Below are 23733 nucleotides of genomic sequence, written 5' to 3'. Positions count from 1 at the left end.
CTCCTCCTGAGTCATGCTGAGTCATCTGTCCCCTCCTGTATTGCATCATCCAGGCAGGGGAGGAACCAGACCTGACCAGCTCAAACCAAACAGCACATTCAGCTGTTAGGAAGCTGTCAGTGATCATGGCCACTAAGTGCCTGCTGTCTTACAGCAATATTGTCTAAAGCAATATAATGCTGACACCATCTTGTTTACGAGCCCTTCCCATATCTCACTGAGCCAGTTTCCAGGTGTTGTCTGGAGCTCCTTTTTCTGGCTTATAAAGGCCTCCAGGTGAGCCCTTTGGTCCAACATTCGCTGCCTTGGTTTGTTCCCTCTGCTCGGAGTCCTCCTTGGCTCTGCCTCTCCTCTTTAGTATGAAGGCACTCCTCAGCACATGTCTCCTTTTTGGCCTCTTTTCTCCAGGTGAGTTTAAAAACCAGAACGCCAGGAACTTTTATTGCCTCTGAAGGGAATAGGCCACAGCGACTTCAAGGTATTTAGTCACTTTAATCAAGGTACAATTTTATCACTGTCTCTTCAGTTCCTAAACAGCATGACATGGGCTTGTGGAAAACAACCTAGAGTTTTTTGTTAATTTTATTCCTTTAAAATATTTGTGAGCCGCCTTTTCTCCAGAGGTGCTTGAGGCATACAAAGTAAAATGTGAACATTATAGTTTCCTAGGATACAGCTGGTTTTTATTTTTAAATTCATTAATCCCAAATGAAATGGCAAATTTATTCATTGCAAAGCGTCATAGTTACATGGCCGAACGCATTTTGATGTTGTTGCAATAGAGTGCCTTCCTTATAGAGGGGTTTGTGGAATCTGAAAGACTTACGGATTGATTATAATGTATTTAACTGCTGAATAGATCATTGCCAATGTACAATAGATTAAATTAAACTGAAACAAGATATTTCTCACTCATTACTGATGGTAAACCAATATAAAGTAATCAGAGAAACTGTCATAGCTTTTGTGAATGAGCAATGTACTTACCTTATATATGTTTGAGAAATGTCTCAAACCATATCTAAAAACTATGTTTTTCTTAAGTCTTCTCTGCCTTTCTGTGGGTGTTCAAGATGTGGTCAGGATTGGAAGAGGCCATTGCATTATACAATACATTTTACTGCTAACATCTCACTGAATTTAATTAGCAATATTTTAAAAGAATTATAAAAGAATAGAATAATAAAATCATAGGGTTGGAAGGGACCTTTACGGTCATCTAGTCCAGCCCCATGCACAATGCAGGAAATTCACAGTTAACCCCCCCCCACCACCACCACACACACCCAGTGACCCTTACTGCATGCTCTGAAGATGGCAAAACGCCATCAGGATCCCTAGCCAAAGTGGTCTGGGGAAAATTGCTTCATGACCCCGAAGTGGCGATCAGCATTACCCTGAGCATGTAAGAAGGGGCCGCAAGAACTAAGCGCTGATGTAAGCCTTCTTGCCCTCTCCTCTCATGGTCTGCCTAAGTTCAAAGAATCAGCATTGCTGTCAGATGGCCATCTAGCCTATAGATAATCCCTGATTAAGTAATAGTAAAACTCTCTATATTTAATTTTATAACAAAATACTTTAAATATCAGCTTCCTCTGGAAATCTGATTCACAGAAGGGGTGGGGAGAATCTGTCTTATTGGGCAAGTTGATTCTTCTGGCACTTCTAAATTCTTCTGTTTGCTTTCATCTATTCTCATCACACTGGCTGCCTTTTGGCTCTGTCTCTTGTCTTGTTCCATGTTTTGTTGATGGGATGGGTGGATGGTTAGATAGCTGGATTGAAGTGCAGATACATAACCAATAGGTGCAGTTCCCTTCTCTCACCAAGGTGGCTTTCACACAAAGTGTTTTCCAAGTTGCAGCCATCCAATGCACGCGTTTTTTTTCATGCTTCCACATGACATCATCTTCGATTGTGCACAGGCTAATTAACAGTTCAGTTCATTCCATCCACCAAAAACCTCTGCTTTATTTTAAACCATTTTAAAAATGGCATTTCCAGGATATGAACTGGCGCAGATTCTAGAGTCCCAGCGGGAAACAGTTCCATCGTAGGACTTGGGTTAAGCTCTAGTCAACCACTCTTTGCATTGTTGAAGACTGAAAGGCACCAGTCCCTTGCAGCTCTTGCAGAAATAAGCATAAGAGCAGAGAATCACCACAGCTCAGGCTTCAGGCAGGGAGAATGGGGAAGAGATCATCTGGAGGTGCCTCTTTGTGTACATGGTTTTTTTAAAAAAAAAACAGGCTTTAAAATTTTCTTACATTATTCCGATGCAGTGTTACCCATACTCGTGGAATTTTTTTTAACAAAAGATAATCATCCACACACCAGCCTACCCTTTAGATATGAGGTAGGGAATCGTCTGGAAGTGCATCTGCACCTATGTAGAGGGATTCCTTAATATATTTTTTTTAAAGGTATTGCATTATAATTCAGCAATGTTACCCATAAATGTCCCAGAGGGAAACAGCCCCGTGGCGCAAAGTGATATGCTGCAGCACTGCAGCCCAAGCTCTGCTCACAACCTGAGTTCAATCCCGGAGGGAGCTGGGTTCAGGTAGCAGGCTCAAGGTTGACTCAGCCTTCCATCCTTCCAAGGTCGGTAAAATGAGTACCCAGTTTCCTGGGGGTAAAGTGTAGATGACTGGGGAAGGCAATGGCAAACCACACTGTACCCCAGCAGTCAACACTACTAACATCCCAGTGACCAACCCCACAACTCTTGCCAGGCAAATAGGAAACAGCAAATTGTCCCCCTGGAGATTCCTCCATTCATGGGACTGGAGGAGGAGGCTTGGGACTAAGTGATTGGCCACAGAGGGTCTGGACTCCTGGGTCTCTTCTTAGGAAGGGCAGAGCTGAATGGGTTGCAGAAGGGCAAAAGAAACCGGGGCAGAATTTTGGGATTGGGGGCTTTAGCTGAAGAAAATGAGGTTTGCAGGCTGAATTTTCATTGTATCATAACCAAAATAAATTGATACGGCAAACAATATCTGTGTTCTTTGTGTGTGTTCACAAAGTGAACAATTTGTTGAAAAAGAGACCATGGCCATTTACACGTCTTACTGGCCTCCAGAATGTTGCGCAAAACTCCTGGATAACAGCGTCTTCTCGTGCGAAAACGCACCAGGAAGACACAATTTCGTGCAAAACGCCCAGATAACAGTGTCTTCCTGGCACAATTTTGTGCGCGAAGACACTATCTGCCCGGAGTTTTGCGCAACATTCTGGAGGCCAGTAAGACATGTGAAAACAGCCCATGGTGTTTCTTGATGAAAGGAATGAAATGTATACAATATTTGAGTCTGAGGGCCAGTATATTGCTATTATTAATACAAAAACGCGAACTCTGAAAGAAGCCATAAAGTACTTTGGGGTGTAGCCTTAATCTCTGGAATCCTGAACCAGAAAACCAACCTTTCAACCAGGATGACCTACACAGTTATTGCTTCATCTCAGATACACAAAGCACTAAGGAGCTAGGGCATAGAATGCTTTGGGGTGACTGGCAGAATCCTGGACATGCTATGACTTGTGGGGTGAAGGGATTCAGGCAGTGCTTTTTTTGGGGAGGGGGGGATGCAGGGGGACGCGTACCCCTAAACATTTTGTGAATCTAATGGGAGAAAGTAAAAATTTTAAAATGTTGGAATTCCTGCTAAATCAACTCCAAACGTATTATGGATATTTATGTGGTTTGTTAAGTTTTACGTGGCGTATGTTGGCAACAAAGATGCTTAGTTTAAACTCACTAGGAGCACTGTTCGTCTTACAAAAAATGGAACATCTTTGAGTATCTAACACACCACCCAGATCACTGGCATAACTGGTGATTGTTAGGGTGCAGACAAATACAAGCAAGTCTTCTCTAAGACGCTTGGAGCTCTGGTAGTTGGAATCTAGCACGGTGATTGGTCAGTCTTGTTGCTACCCCTGATGGTGGCGACCAATTTGTGTATTTGTGTACGTTTTGCGCAAAGAGTGCAAAGAGTTTGTCTATACTGAAACACTTTGGTTGTGCGCACGTGTCACTATAGAGGGGCTTGGTTGACAATACCCATAATTCTCATTACCAACACTCTTCTGACATCATTTCCTTTCATGGTGTTTCCTGAGTCTCAGATGGAAGCGAGTGTTTAATCTGTGGTGTGGTGTTTTACTGGTGAAAGTTTGGCCTATAACCTCATTAAGTGGCAGTATTTCAATATGAGTAGGAAAATTACTATTGTACATCATTACAGCCAGCAAAGAAGTGTAAAGTGAATGATGACTCTGTAAAAACAAAAGATGCGACAACGGTGTTGTGTGATACAGCGTCTGCTGTAGATCACATGGAGAGTGGGCACACGGCCCCGTCTTCTGTTGACCACGTGAAGAGTGAGCATGTTCTTGGTAATTTTGTCCACTGAGGGCCAAGCTACACATGACGAATGACACTTGAACAGCAAGTGTATTTCTCCCTGTTCACTTGCCTTCCACTCAATCCACTTGCCGTTCAAGTGTCATTCGTCATGTGTAGCCTGGCCCTGACTGCATTTATTTTTTTCCGATTTGAACTATAAAATGGTGAATTTCTTGAGTCAAACTGAGAGTACCCCTAAACATTTTTTTAGAAAAATAGCACTGGATTCAGGTGATCAATAATGCAGGGCCCAGATGGGGAACCTCGTGTCTGAGGGCCAAGCTACAAGTGACGAATGACACTTGAACAAGTGTATTTCCCCCTGTTCACTTGCCCTCCACGCGATCCACTTGCCATTCAAGTGTCATTCGTCACTTGTAGCTTGGCCCTGAGACAGGGACCTGGTGATCTAGCAAGCAGTGTACAATTAAGCAATGCAGCTAGGGTTGCCAACCCTGCATTGGAGAATTTCCTGGAGATGTAGAGGAGGAGCCTGGGATGGGTTGGTGCCTATGCAGAGTCCACCCTCCGAGACTGCCATTTTGTCCAGGGAAACTGATCTCTGTCCTCTGAAGAGCAGACTTGGGAGGGGGGGGGAGCTGTCAATACAAGCTATGCCACTACAACACTTCAAGTAAAAACTTGCAAGTCACATGGGGTATCTCTTGGAATCACTGGAAACTCTGTTGTTTTATTATAGAGTTTCTGGCAATTCCAAGAGCTACCCCTGCATCACTTCCGTGATGTATTGCCACACGTGATGCTGCTGGGTTTAAGAAAATTATTATGATTTACCTGCTGCTGGTCAGAATGGCAGCAAGCAACAGGGGCTAGGAGTGGGAAATGCCCCAGCCCTTCTAGGGGAATAGGAATTTTAGTCTCCGGTTCTACACTCTATCCCTCAAAGACTGGGTTGTGATGCCATAAAGGAAGTCAAGTAAGATTCGGTTTCGTTTTCTCAGCCATGTCGGATGCTCCTCTTCGCGGGCTCGAGAGGAAGCGTCCGAGCACCCTGTCCGGGCGGCTGATCTGCGAAGATTAGCCCCCAAAACTCCCAGTGAGGGAGGCTGGGTCCGGGACGCTGCGGGAAGAGCCCCCCGGAATCAATGCGGGGGGTTAATTGCCCGTTTGTCCCTACGGAGGTCGGCGGATGTGCGCGGCGCCTCGAGTGCTGCCGGGCCATGGAAAACGGCAAAGAGCAGAATTAGGCGAGAGCCTGCAAGTAAGCGAATCCCTTCTGTTACTACAAGCGTACGTGAAGGAGTGGTGGGATCTGAAGCTAAGAAGGCTCGTTCTTCCCCTTTGCTGAGTTTCAGAATCCGGCTGGCGGTTCCCCCCCCTAAAATGGCAACAAAAAAACAAAGTCCTGCCCTGGGCAAGTCAGTTTCGGCTGCCCTAAAGGGAGAGTCGTTGGAGGAGGTAGTGTGGAGGGCAGTTGGTGAAGCTATAAAACCCTTTGTTGACAAGCTGAATGAAACAGATCAAAGGGTGGGCTTAATTGAGAGCGAAGTGAAAACCATTAAGGAAGCAGCGGGGGGGGGGCAGAGAAGTCTGCTCAGGAAAGTGCGTCACTCGTGAAGGCTACGAATAAAGAGCTTAAACTGGTGGAGAATCAGCTGATCGGGCTACAAGTGGAACGAACACAGACAATTTTGGGCCTCCAGAATGTGAAAGAGGAGGAAAATGAGGATTTACGGGGTCTGGTCTCGGAACTATTGGCGACACCCGCGAGGGCAACTAAAGAAGAAGTAAAAAGCGCCATTTTGGAAGTCCGTCGGGCTACTTCAAAATATGCAATGAAGCGTCAGTTGCCTCGCGAGATCATCATTGATTTTTCATCTAAGAGGATCCGGGACACTATCCTATATAATTCATACAATGCGGATTTGGACTTTTTGGGTAATAAAGTTAAGATATTGAAAGACGTCCCATTTCTAGTTCGGAAAAGACGTTTTAAGTATAAAAAGTTCGCAGCTCTTCTGAGAGAACGTGGAATAAAGTACAAATGGTTATTTCCGGAAGGAATCTGGTTCAGTCACAAAGATCAAGCTTTCAAGTTATTATCAGAAGATCAACTAAGGGATTTTGAGGATAAAAATCCGGAATTTCAGTGCACCAAGCAAGACGAAAAGGAGAAGTCTGAGGGGGGGGGGAGGAAATGAGCACTGCGGCTGCAGCTGCTCAGAGAGAATTGCGTCCGGGACCCAGGAGGGGAAGAAAAATTTAATTTGAATTTAAATTGTAATTTGCATTTAGTAAGGTCAACCACTCCATCAATATAACATAAAGCTTTAACTTTTGAATAATGGCAGTATGAAGGGAAAACATTTTGTGTAGCATAGCTGTTGCATGTTGTAGTTGTTGTGGTTTTTTTCCTTCCTCCCCTTGTTCCCTTTCTTCCCTTTGTATTGTTAGTTAATGTAGTTAATAAATATATATATAAAAAGGAAGTCAAGTAACACATTAAATAACACTTACAACGTTCAATGTTCACTAGATCTGTGTGTTTCTGTGCCTCTGTAAAAGAAGAACAATGTTAATCTACACTAAATCAGACCATTGGTCCATCAAGGACAGCATTGTCTATTGAGACTGGTAGCAGCTCTCCAGGGTCTCATGTAGGGGTCTTTTGTGTCAGACGACGACAACAACAACATTCAATTTACATACCACCCTTCAGGACAACTTAACGCCCACTCAGAGAGTTTTACAAAGTATGTCATTATTATCCCCACAACAATCACCCTGTGAGGTGGGCGGGGCTGAGAGAGCTCTGGAAGAGCTAAGACTGACCCAAGGGCCACCCAGCGAAAAAATAAAATGAAAATTTGATCCTTGGAGTTCTGGCTCACTAGACCCTGTCTTGGCCAATGTGGTGGATTTTGGAGCAGGGGATAGCCTGGGCCACATCAGCCGCTGGAACCCTAAATAGCTGCCTTCAGCATCAAACCCTATAGTTATGGCTCCCCCTCCTGACCAATCTGGTGCACAGAAACACATGGAAGCTCCAGTGTACAAGGAGAGCACTCGCATTCAGTTAAGAGTCCTCCTAGATGTTTCTTCCACTGCAGGTCTGCACAAGTGCCAAACCCAAGTGAGTCTGCACTGTGACTGTAATGAGGGTTGCCAGGGGCAAACTACAGAATAAATGCCAGGGACGAGGCACCTTTCTTTGGCCCTTTGGCTCATGCCTGCACACCCATTTGTCAAGGCAAAAATTTCTTGGAGAAAAGGAGGGCAGATGCTCTGCCACAGGTCTCGTTCAGGCAGGCCAGATGTTCATCATTCCCTTCCATCCTTCCATAAATTTCTACAATAGATACGTCTTCTTGGAGTTCAATGCTGTTTTCATTCCATGTTTTAAAAAATGTATTACCTCTAAAATATTATATACCCAAAGCACCCTGACCACAGGATGATAAGCAGATCCCTGGGCGCCATATTGTCTGGAAGAAACAATTATATGAGGGGCATATTGATCTCCTTCAGAATATTGGTGGACTAGTTCTTCCACATTTCAAGTACAATGTGGCATTCAGAACAGCGAGGGAAATACACAGCCTCAACTTTCGGCATTTTCAGCATCTCAGCAAGCCAACTGTTTCCAGTTGTTGCCTGGCGGCTCTCGGCTTTGGCTTATAAATGCCTCTGATCCCTTCCATTGGCGTCAGCTGGTTTATTCAATTCACCTTTGACCCGAGAGCTCTTTCTTTCTCCACTACTATGAAGGCACTCCTAAGCACTTGCCTCCTTTGGACTCTTGTTTCCCAAGGTAAGTAGAACCTCAAAATTCTGGGTTTTTAAGCTCATCTCTCGGAAGGGAATATGATGTGGGCGTGAGTATTTAGGCTAAGAATCTCATGAGTGCTCTGAAGAGAAAAGGGATTACACCAGATAAGAGGAATGACATCTATGAGGCAAAAATTTGGGATTCTTGGAGGGGAGAGGGGAGGTCTAGTAGGCTACTGTTAGGAGGATGAGAGCTAAGGCCATGGGGCTTTTGAAGAAATGGGAAGTGTGTCAGTCTGGGGAAACAGCAGCTGGGGCAGAGTCTGGAAAGCATGCTTGCCAAAAATTCACTAAGTGCTAGAAGAAGATTACACTTTCTTCCAAGAGTGGCAAAATGTACCATCTTGATTACAAGCCCTCCCTGTATCTCAGTTAGCCAGTGTCCAGGCATTGCCTGGAGCTCCTTTTTCTGGCTTATAAAGGCCTCCAGGTGAGCCCTTTGGTCCAACATTTGCTGCCTTGGTTTGTTCCCTCTGCTCGGAGTCCTCCTTGGCTCTTCCTCTCATCTTTACTATGAAGGCAGTCCTTAGCACATGTCTTCTTTTGGGGCCTCCTTTCTCCAGGTGAGTTTAAAAACCAGAATGCCTCAGTAAATGATATGATTCACATTGATATGAGGAGGAGAAAATAGGGGAATGTTTTTCAATATTTATATGGAACTGGGTAGTTTCAGGTGGGTGGTTGTATTAGTGTATAGTGGAGGAGCAATATTTGAGTCCAGCAATACCTTAAAGACAAACAATATTTTCCAGAGTTTTACTCCAAGCTCACTTCATCAGATGGATAGAACTGTAGATAGATAACTAATAGGTGCAGTCCTTTTCTCACACCAAGGTTCCTTTCACACACAATGTTTTCCAGGTTGCAGCCATCCAATGCACACGTTTTTTTTCATGCTTCCACATGACATCATCCTCTGTTGCGCACAGACTAATTAATAGTTCAGTTCATTCCATCCACCAAAACCTCTGCTTTATTTTAAACCATTTTAAAAATGGCGTTTCCAGGATATGAACTGGCGCAGATTCTAGAGTCCCAGAGGGAAACAGTTCCATCGTAGGACTTGGGTTAAGCTCTAGTCAACCACTCTTTGCATTGTTGAAGACTGAAAGGCACCAGTCCCTTGCAGCACTTGCATAAATAAGCATAAGAGCAGAGAATCACCACAGCTCAGTCTTCAGGCAGGGAGAATGGGGAAGAGATCATCTGGAGGTGCCTCTTTGTGTACACGGTTTTTTTTTAAAGAACAGGCTTTAAAATTTCCTTACATTATTCCGATGCAGTGTTACCCATACTCATGGAATTTTTTTTAACAAAAGATAGTCATCCACACACCAGCCTACCCTCTAGACAGTCTTCACTGTTTTTTTTGCCATAGCTAGAACAGGTAGGTTATAGGGCTATGCAACAAATAAAAAAGTTTTAATTTCATTTTTGTTTCCATCATTCTTTTGACTTTTGCAATGATTTAGTCTCCAATGGTTTCATTAATCCACCACGTTTCTAATTGGAACTGTGATGTCTTCCATTCCACTGGGATGAAATTTCCAAGGATTGTATCTCTCATCCAGAGAGATACATATCTATTGGAATGGAAATGAGTTTGGGGAAAATCCTTTGAATTAAGGCCACAGTTCCTGAAAATTTCATCCAAACTGGGATGGACAACAAAGAACATAGCAGACAGAAGTATATTTTAACTTTAATTGCCTGTTAAACTGAAGCTGTTTCTACAGTCACTCTGAAGTTTGGCAAATATGGGGTTGGAGCCAACCAGCTTTTCTGTTACCAAGGAGAGGACAAAATACTATGCTGGGGCTCCTGGGATCTGTGTGAACAGATATAATGTGGTACAGAGGCTGTAATAAGGAGAAGATGTGAGGAAAAGTGAAAAAGATGGCTGGAGCTAGCCATTGGCCCCAAAAGAAAGGTTACAACCCCTAAGCAAAATTAAGAAAAATCAATTGATGGAGCACCCCAAGATTCTCTCTATGGGGGAAAAAATATACACACTCCGTTATCTGAACTAAATTTTGTGCGGATTGCCCTGAGTAGTATCCAAACATCATTTGACAGTAGAAGATTTATTTTTTAAGAAAATTTCTGTGGGGGACTAAACCTCAAAGGAAATGAATGAGAACAATCCTCTCTTTCTTATCTCCCCCCCCCCTTGGAGCTCTCCCAGACTCACAGCCTACCTATGTGCCCCGGGATAAATAAAATCAAGAAAAGAATGCGGGAAGAGGGAGTTTGAAGTAGGAACTCTTTGGAGCACTGTCTTCAACAGGTTTTGCCTCTTTCTTCTAAATGCTTTCTCTCTGATCCTGCAGGATCTCCTATTCAGTGTGAGGTGGATCACAGCATTAGAACATTAAGCAAGCGGAGCACCTATCTCAAGACCTGTGACCCTGAGTTTGACGCCTGCAGAGTGTTGGTGATTGAAGCAACATGGTGTAAGTGACTGGGATCTCAAACTAACCCACAAATCGGTCTGATGGTTAGAGTTTTGGTTGCACTCCAGCAGAGAAGTCAGCTCTTGCCCTTGAAATGTTACTGATAACTATTCTGCCAAGGGTGGGAAGGGTCCAAATTGGAAATCCCCTCACCGCAGATGCTTTCAAGGAAAATTAAAGTCATTGAAAGATACAGTCATCATGAATCTCTCACTTCTAACCTGGTTTAGTCCTGTTGTCTTTCTCTCTGTGTATATAATTCATTACACACATTATTGAGAAGAAGCTGCCTGCTGGCATCCAGGGGCAAATGCAAGGAAAACACTGGCCTCTGACTACCTGGCCCATACTGCAGGAGAGTACGGGAAGCATAACATATCTTTCTATTCTCCCCACACCCTAGTTTGTTGCCTACAGTTACAAGCAATCAATATAATTTTTATGGTGGCAAGATTTGTGTAACTCTGCTGGTTGGAAAATGTCCCTGTCAGTTACATATTTGCTGAGTCCATTTAACTCCAGGTTTTAATTTGTCAATGTTTGAACACACAAACCTACAATGAATCTCTATTTCATCCTGATATACAGCTGGAAAGACAGTGAGAACTGTTAAAAAGTCATGCACAAAGAGCGAAAGCTGTGTTCCTGGTCCTGTGTTTATGCATCTTGATAATGGACTGAGGGAGACGGGGTATAGCACTTGCTGTCCCACTGATGGCTGCAACTCAGAAGTTCCTGCATGTATGTATCATTTGCATATATGATGCTGCCTTAGACTGAGTATAGCATTAATTCTTTTTGTAAAAAATTAATTAGTATTTATGACAGATTAGTATTTATGACAGATTAAAAAGATAAAGTACAGAACAAAACCATAAAGTAGAAACATAAAAACAGCCTTTTATTTTATTACTGTAGATGATTTCTTATCTACAAATGATCGAAGCAAGCAATGAAGCAAGACTGCAATGATTCAAACCAACTTATGCATCTTCCTGGTTGCAAATAAGTTAATTTGATCATTAAAAAAACTGTCTTTTACTTTTGTTTTCCAGTTTTGTAGATCAGGAAATTTGCTGTGATTTCCAGCATCAAGCAAAATTAATTCTAGCTAATGTAATTACATAGAGTAAAATTTCTTGGTACCCTTTTGGAATTAACTTAAAAATTATTTCACAGCAAAACATCAGGAGAATTAGGAATTACAGCTCAATGTGTGTCCATATGTCAAAGAGTCTCGAACCGTAAGTGGTTGCACAAGGGCAAAACAGGGATTTGAACCAGAAACCTTCTATACGCAAAGAGTATGATATCTGTCACTGAGTAGCGCACCCTCTACACCCTCTCCTCTTTCTGTTGATGGCTAGCATCATTTCCAGCCTCATCTGAGATTAGAAATCAGTGATTCTCCAAATGGCATGAAGTTGCTTCTGAGGCTTTTAATATGAATATTATGATGCCGAACAAAAACAGGGGAGCCTTTCTAATTCAAATGAGAATCCTGGCCAATGAGGGTTTCCCAACCCCAATTGAAGCAAGAATCACATCAAGCTTGTTGGAAGATAAGTCTGTTAACAGCTCCTAGCCATAATAGCAGTAAAACAAAACCTCCACTGTCAGAGGCAGTCTACCTCTGAATAGCTGGATGGTGAAGATGAAAATGAAAAGGACAGCCTTCTTTCAAGCAAGGCACTTTTTCTTCCAGCAGGGCTCTTTTTAGGTGTAAAAAACATCCTGATCCATTTCTGAGAAATCCTGAACTTTACAAGATCCTTTGAACAGGTCACCGTATTTATAATCCAATTTGAAACTGTCTGCATTGTAAAAGATAGATGCGGCTTTTGTTTGACACTCGTTCTTGATGGTTTGCTTCCAGTACCAACTTGGAATGAGACCCAAAATGGGTTCTGGTGCCCCTCTTGTAGCGTTAAATACCCTGAACCATGCAAACGGGAGATCATCCGTTGCCAAGGATCGGCGAACAAGTGTTTCTTCAGAGTGATTGGTAATTCTGATTTATCCATTGATGGGTGATGTTTCTAACAATATGTTAAACATTGATATGTGGAGCATTGCTTAATTTCTAAGGTGAAGTTTGTGATTGATTACAGCGCCCATCGTCGCTGTGGCTCTGTATTGTAGAGCTGGTGCTCTGTTCACACTTAGATATTCCAACCATTATTCCACATAGTGTTTGTTTGTTTATTGCAGTTGTATCCCACTCTCTCTGTAAAACAGCTCTAACGAATCTTTGTCTCACTCAAAATCTAAAGGGCATGGGGGGATATATAGTATAGAGATACCCCCAGCCTTGCAATTCTTGGGAGCCCTTACGGAATTCTGAGAAGGCACATTAGTTCCCCCTCTCCAAATAATTGGCCATACAGTATTGTAATCACAATGTCAGGAGAGTCCATGCCCAGAACTGTCCTAGGACAAAAGCTGCTGCTTCCAAAGGAGGCTTCCATGTTGACACAAAGGTGAAGCCTTCTGGGCTTTTCTGAAGCACTTCCTGTACTGAGGAGGAGGAGGGAAGCCCAGATTCCTTAGGAAACTATTTATTTACTTGATTGATTTACTTCATTTATACCCCACCTTTCTCCCCAGTGGAGATCCAAAGTAGCAGCCGTTGTTCTCCTCTCCTTCGTTTTGTCCTGACAACAATACTGTGAGCTCAGTTAGGTTGAAAGTGTGACTGGCCCAAGGTCACCCAGCGAGTTTCTATGGCAGAGCGGGGATTCGAACCTGATCCTGATACAAAACGCTAACCACTACACCACACTGACTCTAGCTAGGGTAAGGATTAGGGGAAAGTGCTGTGTGGGTACAGTTTTCAAAGAAAAGGGAGGGGGTTGCTTCTTGCACGACTACAGGGAGAGGTGTCCCAGCCCAGGCACATAAGAAAGCCTGGGCAACCATGCAGCTGCCCAGGTTGAACTTAGTACTGGGCTGTTTCCACATGGCTTACCTTCCCTCGGAATGACCCAGAACATTGCGCAAAACCCCCGGAAGATCGCGTTTTCTCATGAGAGAAAACGCAATCTTCTGCATTTTTTGCGCGATGTTCCGGGTCATTCTGAGGGAAGGTAAGCCATGTGGAAACGGCCCTGGAGTTCAGCAGCCTGAAGGGCCCCCTTTTTTCCCTGTTTCACTGAAGACCATCTGGGTTTTATCTCCAAGACTCAAGAAGGGAAAGCCAGGAAACACATTAGGCTTGCCAAATTAGGCACGGGAAATTCCTGGTGATATCGAGGCAGTGCCTGCAGGGTGGTGGGAGTTTAGGGAGGAATTTCACCTAGAATCCATGGTATCTGGCACTTCAGAGTCTGTCCTCTGAAGTGCCCTTTTTCTTCAGAGTGTCAGGTCCAGTGTATATCTAAACGGTACTGACTCCATTTTCTAATGCTTCTAGTGTTTAAGTGCTTTCTTCCCAGGTGCACCAGTTCCCAGGCAGCATTCCCATCGGAGGCGACTGTTTTGTCTAACACCGTTCCACCAAGCATTGGCCTTGAAGGAGAGCAGCTTCCCAGGACTGAGAGATGTTGTTATGAGAACTGTGGGGGGAGGCAAATCCAGATGGGTATTGTTACTTTGTACCTCATGCTTTGCCCTTCATTGGTAACAATGACTGTGTACCATCCTGAGTCTCCTATTCAGGACTGTGGACTATAATGGACCTTTTCTGCAGTAAAGTTTCCTTATTCAATCAATGGACTCCTGTTTGCTTTTGAAAGGGAACCTGTAGGAAGAGCCTTATCTAGCCACAAGCTGACATTTTGTTACCAATCATGCCTGAGTCGGGCCCAGCGGAATCCAAGGGAGTCCCGGACAAGGATCCCTTGTTTGATCCGTATGCGTCCCCCGACAGTCAAACAGCGCAACCTCAAGAACCGCAAGAATCGGTGTCGGTCGGGGCCGGAGCTTCGACCTCCACACCGCCTCTCATCGACCTCGGCGGTGAGGGGACCAGGCCGAAGGCTACCGCTCTCCCCTTGATCTCGTTACCCACCCCGTCGGAGTGGGGAGCCAGACCCCGAGAAACGCGAGAGCGCCGGGCCGGAGGACTACATCCTAGAGTTTCGATGGACGGGCGCCGAAGCCTAGGAACTGTCCCTGAGCTGGATAGCAGCCAACCGTGGCTGTTTTGGAACAGGACGACCGAACGTACGGACGGGAATACATCCCACCGCGGCGCCCTGAGTTGGGATTATTCGGAACTTGCTCCATGGAAAGAGCCAACGGAAGTTCCTGATCAAAGTTGGGTGCAGATGCAAAGTCGCACCCATGCTGTAGATTCCGGGATCTCGGCAGTGACGGGTCTAGCCAAAGGAATTTTAGCAGCGAGATCGAGAGTCGATCAAGGAGATCCTCCGCCTTGGGGGCCGTGTTCCCCGGTGAGTACAACCGAGGGAGATTCCGCTACGGAGCAACCGGGTCCAAGCCGAATGCAACAGTTGGAAGCTAGACTGATTGATATGGAGGAAAGTTTGGCTCATGCCATCCACCTAATCTCAGCGATGGGGGCAGGAGAGAGGCTTTCACCTGAAGAAATGGCTGTACAAATAGCCACCCTCCAAAGCGTTATGTCCTATCCAGTGGAGGACGTTGGAGAACCGGGGGAAACGCCCGAGGAACCCCCTAGATTAGACGAAATTCCGCCTAGCGGGGATACTCCAGCTGAGGCACCCGGAGAGACTCCAACGGAAACCCCTAAATCAGACGGGGATACACCTGCCGAGGAGACTCCAGCTGAGCGGCCTGGAGAGGGGGAAGAAATACCAACCCGTCCAACCGAGACGACGGTGATACCCCCTCCTGCTTCTACAACGACGGTACGGCCGACTCAGACGGAAGAGCCTCCGGCTCCTCCTGGGGAGGAATTGCCACAACAACCACGAGAAGCGGTCCCCCTTCAACTAACCCCGAGGGACGGCCTACCGGCACCTCAAGATCAGCCTCTGCTTCCCAGGATCACGGTGTCGGGAGGGGCAAGCCCGCGCGACCCACCACCCATCAGACCTTCGCCGCTGCGGCCCCTTCCGCTTCGACCGCAGTTAACCCCGTTGCAGCAACCGATACGTTTGCCACTTGATCAACCCGTGTTACCACCTCCGAACCAACCGGTGGGACATACACCACTACGACCCCACCAACCCATCCCTCAGCGGCCAGTCACTACACAGCCGCACAGGCCACCTCCACCTCAACCACTACTGCCAGCACCTCCTGTATTGCCACCACAAGCCCGACCGAGATTGCAGCCGCCTGTCCGACCACGACTGCAGCCACCGGCCCAGCCGAGAGCACCGCCGCCAGCCCAGCCGAGACCGCCACCCCCGGCTCAACCGGTGAGGCCGCCGCCAGCGCAACCAGCACCGCTACCACAAACGGGTCCCCCCATACCTCAAGTGCCATTGATGCTTCCGATGGACTTCTACCCAGCACCGGCTCCGAGGCAAGACCTCCCGATGGGTTGGGTGAAACTGGAAGCTACTTTTGATGGAGATCCTTCCAAACTGGGATTTTTCTTAGTGCAAGTGGTGCAATTCTTCAACCGGTGGGGACACCTCTTCGGCAGCGAGGCCAGTCAAATTGAACATCTCGGCTCCCGCTTACAAGGCAAAGCAGCGGACTGGTATGTAGGACTATACAATATCGGGGCCCCGGAACTCGATACTCTCCAGGGGTTGGTGGATGCTATCCGAGCGCAATATGAAGACCCCTTAGAGGAAACCAGGGCCCGAACAGAATTGCAAGCCCTTAAACAGGGCAGTATGTCGGCGAGAGACTATATTACGAAATTCCGACAACTGGCCGCCAAATGCCCTAGGTGTGAGGAGTCCACCAAAATCATTCTGTTCAAGCAAGGACTAAACCCGAGACTTTTGGACAGAGCCCTCATGCAGGACAATCCCCCTACGTTGTTAGGCTGGATCCAACTTGCCTGCGAAGTTGAGAATCGCATTTTGGAAGTCCGTTTGGTTGAACAACAACAACAAACGGGACAAAGAAGACCCTTGACTTTACAGAAGGGAGGACGGGGAGCTGGGTACGCCACCCGTGGAGCGAGAGATGCTAGATGGCAACAAGGGCTGTGTTTGCAATGCGGACAAGCCGGTCACTTTGCAGCACAATGCCCCTACAGGCCTGTGCAAAGACCTCCGCTTCAACTGCGGCGCCCAACCCTTGCTCCATTTCCTACTCTCCAACGCCCGATTCCCGCGCCACGCGCGAACAGAGGCCGCGGCGCTTCCCAAAGGCCCGCCTCAGAGAGAGGACTGGAAGCGGAAGAAGTTATGGAATACGACCCCGCTTCCCCAAACGCAGAAGTCAATCCAGAAAGCCCCCAGTCGGGAAACGAGATGGATCTGTCGTAAAAGGGCCCAAACGACAGATCCGCCCCAAGCCCGTCCCTGCACGGAACCGGCCGCCTGGGTCCATCTTATTCATGCCAGTAACTCTAATCAACCCAGAGAGAAAAATGCACATCCGAGTGCAAGCCCTGATTGACTCGGGCTGTTCGAGAGACATCATCACCCCAGCTTTAGTCAATGGACTAGTCTTACCAACCCGGGAATTACAAAATCCAGTAATCTTTGAACAAATGGATGGCACCAATATGAACCCCGTTACCACTGAGACCATCCCAGTGATCACAGGCATGGGACAACATTGGGAAAAGAGGTCTTTTGTCATCAGCTCCACTGCCAAATACCCGTTAATTCTAGGCAGCAAGTGGCTATGTGATCACAATCCCTACATAGACTGGGCACAAGGATGTATCACCTTCAGTCATGCCAACTGCAAAAATCACCGTTGGAACCAAAACTGGGGCAATGATCCAACTCATACTGAAAAGGCCCTTCTTACTCAAGAAGAAATCAACCAAATACCCGAACCGTATTGGCCTTTTCTAAACGCTTTTTCCGAGGAGGAAGCTGATACTCTACCCCCGCACCGACGAACGGACTGTGCGGTGGAAATTTTACCCGGAGCCTCACTGCCCAAAGGACGACTCTATCCCATGAGTCTCCATGAACGAGAAGAGCTCCGGAAATTCATCGACACCAACCCCCAACGAGGGTTCATCCGCCCAGCCAACAGCCCCCACGCCGCTCCGGTTCTCTTCGTGAAAAAGAAGGATGGGGGACTACGACTGTGCACGGACTTTCGAGGACTTAATGCAGTGTCCACCAACAACGCCTATCCTATACCACTCATCCGAGACCTTCTCAACGTCGTGGCCCAAGGTAAGATCTTTACAAAATTAGACTTAAAAGATGCTTACTTCCACGTCCGTATCAAGGCAGGGGATGAGTGGAAAACCGCGTTTAATACGCCCCTCGGACAATATGAATACCTAGTTATGCCTTTTGGATTAACGGGAGCCCCGTCTGTATTTATGTCCATGATAAACGAAGTTCTGCACGAATTTCTGTACAAAGGGGTGGTGGTGTACCTTGATGATGTCTTAATTTATTCAGACACAGAGGAAGAACATATTCAAATGGTACAAAAGGTCCTGGCCACCTTGATGAATAATAAACTACCCATCAAGTTGTCCAAATGTGAATTCCATAAAACCGAACTCACTTACCTTGGGTATTGCATCTCCCAAGAGGGTTTAAAAATGGATCCAACCAAAATACAAGCGATTCAAGAATGGCAAACACCCACCACCCGTAAAGAACTACAATCCTTCCTGGGTTTTGCCAACTTCTATAGAGACTTTATAGCAAATTTCGCCCAAATCACGCTCCCCTTAACAGAATTGTTGAAAACAAAAGATAAAGGGGACCAAGCTAAAAAACCCTCCTCCAAACTACAATGGACCTCCAATTGCCAAACTGCTTTCGAATGCCTGAAAAGGCAATTTGTAACGGAACCCATCCTCGCCCACCCCGACGAACAGTCCCCTTTCGTAGTGCAAGTCGACGCCAGCGATACGGCAATAGGGGGAGTTTTACTGCAGAAGGGGGAGGATGGAAAGTTGCGGCCTTGTGCGTTCTTGTCTAGAAAATTTTCGGAGGCGGAAAGGAATTGGAATGTGTGGGAGAAGGAGGCTTTTGCAGTAAAAGCAGCCCTTACTAATTGGAGACATTGGCTGGAGGGGGCGCGATACCCCTTCGAGGTTTGGACAGATCATAAAAATCTGGAGGCCCTCCGAAGCCCACGCAGACTGAATGCCAAACAATTGCGATGGGCGGAATTCTTTTCCAAATTCAACTTCACCCTAAATTATCTCCCGGGCAAGACTAACTTTTTGGCGGATGCCCTATCGCGCATGCCCCAACACAGGAGCAAACGGGAGGAGACTGTCGACACGGTCTTCTCGCCTACGCAACTTGGGGGCGTGGTGACTACTCGCAGTCGAGCCAAACAGCCCCTCCCGGCCAACCAGGAGTGGAAATCGAAACTTAAAACTGAGGTGGAAAAGGAGGGGGATAAAGCTCCGCGAAACAAGCTGATCCAATCCCCACAGGGGGATTGGCTAGCGGGGAACAAGTTTTATGTCCCAGACAGCCTCCGGCTGGAGGTTTTGCAGCGCTGTCATGATGCTCCCACTGCTGGTCATTATGGGTATCTGAAAACATTGCATCTAATCCAAAGGCAGTTCTGGTGGCCGGGCATGCGCAAAGACATTTCCCAATATGTTAGTTCCTGCCCCGTTTGCCTCAGCGCCAAAACCAGAAAAGGAAAACCTCCGGGTCTCCTGCAACCATTGGAAACACCCAACAGACCTTGGGAAATAATATCTATGGACTTTATCACTGATCTACCTGTTTCAAAAGGACATAATTGCATTTTAGTCGTGGTAGATCTGTTCTCCAAACAAGCTCATTTTATTCCCTGTACTGCTATACCCACCGCTCGAAAACTAGCAGATTTATTTTTAAAACACATCGTAAAATTACATTCTTTTCCGTCCAAGGTGATTTCGGATCGCGGCGGACAGTTCGTTGCCAACTTCTGGCGGGAGCTTTTGAGAATGTTGAATATTGAGCAAGGCATCAGTTCAAGCCACCACCCACAAACCGACGGACAATCCGAAAAAACAAACCAGATACTAGAACAGTTTCTTCGTTGCTACATTAATTTCCAACAAGATAATTGGGTGGACCTTCTCCCTCTGGCCGAATTCTCATATAACAACAGTGTACACGCTTCAACTGGAGAGGCCCCTTTCAAAATTGTCTATGGAGCTCACTTCAATCCCTTCCCGTTGGACGCTCCCCCTCTCCATTCCTCTAATTTGCCAGATGTATCTTCGTGGTGGGGGGAGGCGGCGCAACAATGGACTCTTATTAAGAAACATCTTGAAAAAGCCAAACTGGATTACAAAAAATACGCAGATCGCCATCGTGCGGCCGAATGGGATTTACAACCTGGAGATCATGTGTATATTTCCACAAAGAACCTGAAACTAGCTCAGACAAGCCGCAAACTCGCTCTGAAATTCCTAGGACCTTTCCCTGTGCGCAAAATAATAAATAAAGTGACTGTTGCTGTAACTTTGCCCAAGAACTTACACCACGTACACGATACGTTCCATGTCAGTCTTTTAAAAAGAGCTCCTACCGATGACAAGTGGCACATCAAAGCTCCACCCATTCCAACTTTGATTGACGACCAAATACACTATGAGGTGCAACAAATTTTGGACTCTAAACTCAAACGAAATCAGCTTTTTTACCTCATTAGATGGAAGGACTTTGATTCTGGGTACGATGAGTGGGTGAACTCTGTACATGTGCATGCTCCTAAGTTAACCAAAGCTTTTCATTCTCGCTACCCATATAAACCAGGGGGGGATCTGTTTTAAGGGGGGCAGAATGTCAGGTCCAGTGTATATCTAAACTGTACTGACTCCATTTTCTAATGCTTCTAGTGTTTAAGTGCTTTCTTCCCAGGTGCACCAGTTCCCAGGCAGCATTCCCATCGGAGGCGACTGTTTTGTCTAACACCGTTCCACCAAGCATTGGCCTTGAAGGAGAGCAGCTTCCCAGGACTGAGAGATGTTGTTATGAGAACTGTGGGGGGAGGCAAATCCAGATGGGTATTGTTACTTTGTACCTCATGCTTTGCCCTTCATTGGTAACAATGACTGTGTACCATCCTGAGTCTCCTATTCAGGACTGTGGACTATAATGGACCTTTTCTGCAGTAAAGTTTCCTTATTCAATCAATGGACTCCTGTTTGCTTTTGAAAGGGAACCTGTAGGAAGAGCCTTATCTAGCCACAAGCTGACACAGAGGAACTGATCTCTATAGTGTGGAGCACAGGTCATTTTGTAGAAAAAGAGCTGGAGGAACTCATTAGCGTAACTCATTAGCATATGCCACGCCTCTTGCCATCACCAGAAGTGTATCATTGGTATAACTGATTTGCATATGCCACACCCCCTGACATCACCTATTCTGGCTGTTTTGGACCCAATCCTGGCCATTCGGGGCCGAAATTGGCCCCAAAATGGCAAAAAGGGGCTGAAAATGGCTGAAAAGGGGCACAAAATGGTCAGGATCGGGCCGTTGATGAGCAGGAGAGTGATCCACCACCCATCAGAGGCCCAATCCGGGCCATTTCGGCCCCAATCCAGGCCAAAACAGGCCCCAAATGGCCAAGAGTCAGGTGGGTGGGGCCACCTGACATGTGACCTCTTTGGGGAACTGCCGGAACTGCATTCCTGTGCGTTCCCCCTCAAAATGAGTCCTGCTCTGGAGAATTCTGGGAGAACAGGCTTCTGGAGGTTGGCAACTCTTTATACATTGGCAGGCACCATTTGGGGGAGCACTGGATTAGGGAGATGGGAGTGGTGTGAGTAGAGATCCCATTTCCCTGGTGGGGGCAGGGATCCCCTATCCCAGTGTTGCCCCCCCCTGCCAATATTACCAGGCCAGTAGTGAGAAAAAGGTGCGAGGAATGGACTTGAGAGCTCTGGAGCGATCCCCTGTGCATTCCGGAGGTCTTTCTTTTCATGCTGGGAATGATGTCATTCTCGGTGCAACACGGAAGTGAAGGCCCCAACACTAGTTCCCCCCATGTGCACCCCTCTACCATCCCCTGATTTGGGCCCTGAGGGACCAGGCAACCCTAGCTGTGAGGATAGGCTCAGGAAGAGACCAGATGGGTAAAGAGAGTGCGAGAAAGAAGGGATGAAAAAAGGAAACCTGAAGAAACTGTAGTTGCTAGAAATATACAGAACTTCGATTCTTTTGCTGTTTTATGCTTGCTAACTTGATGTCCAACGGGGCTTCATAGCTCTCCTAAGAAACTCTCAACTATTTCTTGTAGGTCCCATTATCCACATGGGCTGTGCCACTGAATCTTTCTGCAATAATTCCGTACAAACCGGGATCACCATTACGGACTCGCTCGGGGTGCTGCTGAGCAGTCAGCACGTAGAATGCGTACCGGCACACAGAGGTTAACGTTGGAGTTGAAAATGCAGTTCCTGATAAACACAAGAAGAAGCCGAAACGATTTGTAAAGCTTTTATAGTTGCTGCCTAGTTGAGAGATGTGGTACATCTGGCCAAATAAAATGCCACTGAAATCGATTCCAACCAGCTTACCAAAACGCTCGTGTTAATTTGTACCATTGAATGGAGAGACAACCATCTACAATATATAGAAGGGCTCGGTCTTCATGCTGATAATTTTGCCACTTTATGCATGTCTGCATTCTTTTCTTCTTGCACAATTTTGAAATCCTTTTTCTTTGATCTCAAAGCTTCTGTCTTTTTGTGACTTGTACAATCATTTAATGCAAATAAATATATTATGCAAAAGCAGGCGAGAGAGCTCTAGAGAGTTATGGTGTTCCGGTTACCTTTTTAAAATTTACAAATATAATAGTGTATACAACTGTCTCAAGACTGCACATATGAGGAGTAGACAGAGACGCCTTCCACTGGCAGCAAATACTCCACAGCTAAGGTTGCCAACCTCTAGGTGGAAAGTGGAGATTTCCTGGAATTAAAACTGATATCCAGATGGCAGAGATCCATCTCCCTGCAGAAAGGGGCTGCTTAGGAGGGTAGACTCTGTGGGCCAAGTGACGAATGACACTTGAACGGCAAGTGGATTGAGTGGAGAGCAAGTGAACAGGGAGAAATACACTTGCCGTTCAAGTGTCATTCGTCACTTGTAGCTTCGCCCTATGACATTATACCCCATTGAGGTATTTGACTCCTAAGAAACTAGCAATCAACAACAATCAAATGTCGGATAAATGCTGGAAATGTAAGCAGCACGAAGGTTCCTTCTATCATATGTGGTGGACTTGCGATAAAGCTAAGGCTTGGGGGAAAGTTAAAAACTACTTAGAGAAAAAATGGGACCTAAGGGGAAAGCTATGGTCTTTGGAGAATTATTAAAATGGGAAGCTATAAATATCTTTACCTGTGGATAAGGGGGAGTATAAAGATAAAAGTGGTAGGGGATATAAGTAAACAAAGAGTAGCCAGGGGGGATACAATGCTGTTGGAAGTCTAATATGAAAAGGGAGGTTAGTGTAGGAAAATATAGCAGAATTTGTGCAAAGATTGCGCATTGGAAGTAATGAGAATAGATTCACACACACACTCCAGTGTAGCTCTGTAAAATTACTAAAGGATAAAAATTAGGGTTACATTTGGAGAAAATAATAAATTGCTAAGCTGACTACATCTTGCTAGATAAGTGACTTAGAGTAGAGATGAAGTGAAGAGGAGCGAACAAAGAGCAATAAAACTTCAGTATATAGCATCAATTAATTGCCCCTAATAAAATGGGACCTAAGGGGAAAGCTATGGTCTTTGGAGAATTATTAAAATGGGAAGCTATAAATATCTTTACCTGTGGATAAGGGGGTGCTAACTTGTATTCTGTATCTATCTCTATAATGTGAGGATAGGGGGACCTGGTTTGGGGGGCCATAACATGGCCCCCCAAAGTCCAATCGGTCTGAAACTTGGGGGGTTGTTAGAGAGGAAGGTCCCCACCAATTTTGGCTTGATTCGGTGGGAAAATGCCTCCCCCAGGCGTCTGGGAAGATGGAGGCATTTTCCCATTGAAAAAACCAGAAACAACCTGAAACGTTTT

The 23733-nt window shown here is 45.9% G+C and overlaps 1 protein-coding gene across 1 annotated transcript; it reads left to right on the top strand.

Moving 5' to 3' along the window:
- Window positions 1-348: 348 nt before the first annotated feature.
- Window positions 349-22444, top strand: LOC129343461 (phospholipase A2 inhibitor and Ly6/PLAUR domain-containing protein-like). Its single transcript, XM_054999661.1, has 5 exons — window positions 349-408; window positions 10528-10650; window positions 11239-11391; window positions 12527-12655; window positions 21944-22444. Exons 1-5 carry the CDS (start codon window positions 360-362, stop codon window positions 22078-22080), a joined length of 591 nt encoding a protein of 196 aa, XP_054855636.1. The 5' UTR covers window positions 349-359; the 3' UTR covers window positions 22081-22444.
- Window positions 22445-23733: the final 1289 nt, after the last annotated feature.

The sequence above is a fragment of the Eublepharis macularius genome, chromosome 15, assembly GCF_028583425.1.
Source record: "Eublepharis macularius isolate TG4126 chromosome 15, MPM_Emac_v1.0, whole genome shotgun sequence".
Lineage (NCBI taxonomy): Eukaryota > Metazoa > Chordata > Lepidosauria > Squamata > Eublepharidae > Eublepharis > Eublepharis macularius.
This window is presented reverse-complemented; position numbering and strand designations above follow the sequence as displayed.

Excerpts from the sequence above, each read along its gene's own strand:
- LOC129343461 (XM_054999661.1), top strand. The coding sequence starts at position 360 with ATGAAGGCACTCCTCAGCACATGTCTCCTTTTTGGCCTCTTTTCTCCA. Across the intron at positions 409-10,527 it reads TTTTGGCCTCTTTTCTCCAG|GATCTCCTATTCAGTGTGAG; the intron begins GTGAGTTTAAAA and ends CTGATCCTGCAG. Across the intron at positions 12,656-21,943 it reads GTGTTTCTTCAGAGTGATTG|GTCCCATTATCCACATGGGC; the intron begins GTAATTCTGATT and ends TATTTCTTGTAG.